This window comes from Rhagoletis zephyria, unplaced genomic scaffold (genome assembly GCF_001687245.7).
Source record: "Rhagoletis zephyria isolate East Lansing unplaced genomic scaffold, Rhagoletis_zephyria_1.1 Rzeph_scaffold_28888, whole genome shotgun sequence".
Classification (NCBI taxonomy): Eukaryota; Metazoa; Arthropoda; class Insecta; order Diptera; family Tephritidae; genus Rhagoletis; species Rhagoletis zephyria.
The window spans coordinates 1-4,764 of record NW_016185945.1 but is presented as its reverse complement, the minus strand read 5'-3'; the positions used below and the strand labels follow the sequence as shown (position 1 = coordinate 4,764).

At 43.6% G+C, this 4,764-nt stretch overlaps 1 protein-coding gene across 1 annotated transcript; it reads left to right on the top strand.

The window, feature by feature from the left end:
- Nucleotides 1–1,658: 1,658 nt before the first annotated feature.
- LOC108382829 (muscle M-line assembly protein unc-89-like) lies at nt 1,659–4,743 on the top strand (the record flags this gene model as incomplete). The annotated part of the gene is made up of 1 exon (XM_017639198.1): nt 1,659–4,743. A coding segment is annotated over exon 1 (3,003 nt), but the record flags the coding sequence as incomplete, so codon positions are not given.
- Nucleotides 4,744–4,764: the final 21 nt, after the last annotated feature.

Below are 4,764 nucleotides of genomic sequence, written 5' to 3'. Positions count from 1 at the left end.
AATCGTTTTGGCTCGCAATCGGCTGGACTATGTGAAAACGGCTTTGTGAAAATGGCAATGGCCCCCCTTCCCCCCTTAGCTAGTGTCTTCACTATTTTGTTTCCCTCTTAGTCTCTAGACATGTATGTATGTCCTCAAACCCAGTACAAGTAAATTTTCCTAGTTGCCGACATTTTTTAATGCCTTTCCACTTTCAAGGACTCCGTTTGAAGCCCTCACTTTGGGCTTTATTAGCTGTATGGCGGCTTGGCTTTCTGTGATAAAATGTATTGCTTTAGTGTACCTAATCTTACTGTGTATGTATTGTTGCTTTGTTTACTGCTATAATTTCTGTTCTAATTCGTGACTGATAAGCATTTTCCAAATTGGATATATCCTTTATAAAGGGTGTGATGTAGCTCGTGTTACCCTTTAGTTGGCGGTAACACTTATGTATTATGCCCGTATGATCGGCGTGTAACAGTAGGCCACATTTCGATTTCCAGCAACCAGATATTTATGTTTAGTAAAAGTTGTCTTATCCGTCGCTGTCCCCCGGTGGTACTAGTTTCACGGTGAATGAACATATCTTTTGGACAAGTTGGTTAGAATCTTTTTACTGCCACGCATTTCACGTTTTTCGTCCTTTTCTCCACTTTCGCTTTCCTTGACAGCTTGTTATCCAGGATTACCCCAAGTATTTTTCTAATCTTTCTGCACTAGACACGCGTCTCTTAACTCAGGCTTCCACCGTTCTGGTATTTTGTGCCCTTTCGGGCCATTTGTGAATATGGTGGAGTGCCAGATTTATTAAGGAGCTCACCTTGTTAAGGCCCTTGCCTTGCATGGAATAATATGTAGCAGTATCGTCCGAACCTTGCTAGGTGGAAACGTTCGACGAAGAGAGTTCCACGGTTGCTGTACCCCATTCTGCCGAAAGCCCTTAACGTTTTCTTAAACGTTTCTATTGTAGAGGTTTTATACAAACTTTTCGACAACGGTATATTCATATTGTATGTATGTATGTATGTATATTTGTACTACATAAATACATATGTATATATGTATGCATTGCACAACGAAAGTTTATCATCACAAACCATAAAAATGAATTGCTCAACTAAAGCGAAAGTGACTCACAACGTCAGAGGGAGAAAAGTAAAAGCAGCACTCATTTGGCACACGTGAAATCGTTAAACAATAAAATAAATATTCGCATCTTCCGGCAAGTAAATTTTAAATAGAAAACAAAAAAAAACAAGCGAAAAGAACAAAGAGTTTGCTGGTTTCCAACTAATAAAGTGCATATATGTATGTACATTGGTACACATACATNCTACCAATATTTGAAGTAAAATTTTTTTTTAAATAGATACTTAATATATAACTGTAAATCTTGGGAAAATGATGAAAGTCATCGCCGCATTCGAACGTCAGAGCTTTGTCGCGCTTTTCTCGAGGTGATGCTAAAAATAGGCTAATTTGTACCAGAAGAGACGGCAACGAGTGTCGAACAAATTTAACAAGCGCACAAATTCAAGCATTTAAAGTGACAGCAGCAATAATAAAATTCACAAAGTACATATAAAAGTGATACACCGTACACACCTAGATACATACATATGTACATAAATACAAACGTCGCAGACATTAATTACAGATCAATTTGTGTGCTAAGGAAGAAACATTTTTTATAATTAAAAGCAAAGTGCACCGAGTATTTAACGAATTCGTACAGTACTGCAGTTTAGCCGTTGCACCATGCCGCTGTACACGGATCAAGGATACTACTACAGTGGCGGTAGCAGCCAGCTTTACGCACCCTACTACACCCCCGGTCTATATGCGATTCCTACAAGCTCCTCGGGCGGCTCTTATGCGCCCTATTCGTCCACCTACAACCGGACGTTCGGCGGTAGCTATATTCTACCCTTGGCACCGCCGCGCACACCCTCTTACACCACAACCCATAGTCTTTCGTCGCGATATCAGCCCAAACTGTCGACAATCACCGAAACTTCCCCCCTCATCAGTGCAAGACACGGCGGTGTTTTGCCCCTAACACGCATACAGTCGCCAAAGGTGTCTTCCTACTCTGCACCCACCACCAACGCAGCTACAAAATATGTGCCACCGCGGCCAATAGCCATTAATACTGCCGACATCGATGTATCTTCGTCACGATATACGCATCATACGCATCACGAAGAAGAAAAGGAGAAGGAGAAGGAGGTTCAGCAGGATGATCCTGAAGTTAAGCATGCGGAGAAAAGGCAAGGTGGCGATGTGGATGCACAGGTTGAGGCACAAGTTGAAGAACACAAGGTCAGCCGATCCACAATCAAACGCGATCGACCTGTCGTCCGTCTATCCACAATCCGCTCGCGCAGTAAAGATCGCAATCGTGCCACAAAATCCACTTCTTCCGGCACTGATGAGTCGCCGGAGCCGAAGACGAAAATGTTCAAGGACCTCCCAACCATAGAACCATTACACACCACGGAAACACATCTGAGCTGGCGGCAAAAGCTGGCTGATGAACTGGCTGCTGTGCCCAAATACCCCATAAAAAAGTCCCCCGGCGATTTAATTCGCGAACGCTATCTAATACAAGACTCCGCAACTGATGAACTCGACTTAACACTCAGCCGACGTACGGCACCTACAGTTGACGATGCCACAGAAGAGCAGATGAGCGATCAGGTAGTTGTCGAAATGGATTTGGATCCCGCCAGTAATTCCATTCGCCGGTTGAGTATTCCCCAGTGTCCCTCCTTTCATGATATTTGCGAGGACATATCATCAGACAAAATTGACGACGACCTGAACGCCGGCGAGCTAAGGCGACGCGCTTCACTAATTCAAGAACAAGAGCAAGAAATTCTCAATCAACTACAAAATTCACCCTCAGGCACGTTCCAGCTAATTCATTTAGAAAGACGTGAGAGTCAAGATAGTACAGTCGAGGAAGGACATCGCAAATCCACCAAGAAACGGGCTTCAAAAAAAGGCAAAAAGATCAGGCACAAAATTACAGCTATCGTCGAGGTAGAGAATGCACCCCTCCTGCCGGTGCTACAAGAAAAGGAAGAGCCCACTCCTACGCCCGCTGGTAAGGAGCGATCTCCACAGCCGAAGTTCACCTTCAACGTAGAATCCATGGAAGAGCACCATGAAATTCATAAGGTGTTTAAGCTTCCCAAAAGAAAGAGTGTAAAGAAGGTCTCGAAACCGAAAGAAGTGGTTTTGCCCGAGGGTTTTATGCAGGCAAGTCCAAAGTCAAAAGTTGCTCCGAAAGCCAAAACGCCTAAAAAAGAATCGTTTGTCAGCACTGCTGAAATCTTTACGTTTGAACCGATTAGCATGGAACTTAATACTGAGACTGAAGCACATGAGTCAAAAGAGAAGATCACAAGTCCGACGAGTGAAAGCAAAGCACCAAAGAGCAATAAATCTAACGAATCGGTAATGAAGATCGCTACACCCCCACCGAAAACGACACCCATGACTGTTTTGAAGCCATCACTTTCGGTTGATCCCGCTGCAGAAAAACTCAACGTAAACACTTCTAATCGAGTTACGGAAAAGTTTCAGCCTCCCAAGTGTATTGATTTAAATCAGCAAATATCTCCGACTAACTTGAAAGCAGCAACAGTAAAGCCGCTAAGCACAGAAAAGCCAAAAGTTATACAAAAAACTTTAGAGAATATTAAATCGAACCCCATTGAAAAATCAGACAGTGGTGAAGATTTTTGGGCTCAAATCGGTAAACGCGAATCAGTCTATATGACAAACCGAAAGAAGGGGCAGCTTGAAAATCAATGGCAAAAGCGAGAAGAACTCTTGGATTCCCAAGCTGTAGAAGACGTTAGCAACATCAAAGAAATAAAGACCGCGGTAACGGCACAAAAAAAGGAAGCACTGAAGAAAGCCGATCAAGATATTTCAAAGATCAATGAAAAGGGCGTGGTCGGAAGATCACAGTCTACCGAATCCGCTATTTGCAAGAAAGACAATAAGGACCAGAAGACCTTAAAAGAAATTGGATTCGTTAAACCAAAAACAATCCCGAAAGAGTCACTCGATTCAGCACAAAAGTCACCAACCGAAGTCCAGTCAAAAACCGAAAAAGCTACAACTTCAACGATAAATGACCCAACATTCTCGACGACGGCTGCTAAAACAACAAGAATAACAACAGCAACGACAACAACGGTATCGCCAAGTGCAACAAGCGCCGCGACCAAAATAAATTTCGGGCAAACAGCCAAGTCACCTGAACAACAAGCGAACAAATTTACGCCACAAGCAGACAACGACAACGACAACGAACAAACGAAATTATTCATTTGCCAAACAGGAATAGCGAGTGCAACAAGCACAGCAACCACTACATCAGCACCAACAACAATCCAAACCACAGCAACGCCAAAATCCGTCACCGCATCGACTGATCGGAATGCTAAGAAAACCGAAAAGTTGGCAACATCAACGCAACTGACTGAGTCGCAAGTAGCCGGTACATCTATTTCAGCAACAACAACAGCGAAAACTGTAATGCAAAGTGCTAGTGAAAGCAAGAAGACGGAAGTAAAAACAGATAAACCAAAGGAGGCGCATACAAAAGCCGACGCTGCTGGTAAAAAGAACGTGGCATGCAAATCGCCGCCCACCTCGCCCATAGCCCCGCCATCAGGCAGTGGCATCGTCTCCGTCGCCAAAGGTGCCAAACCAAAAACAGTACCTAAGGCAACGACAACGAAAGTGTTGTCAAGCGCCGCACCA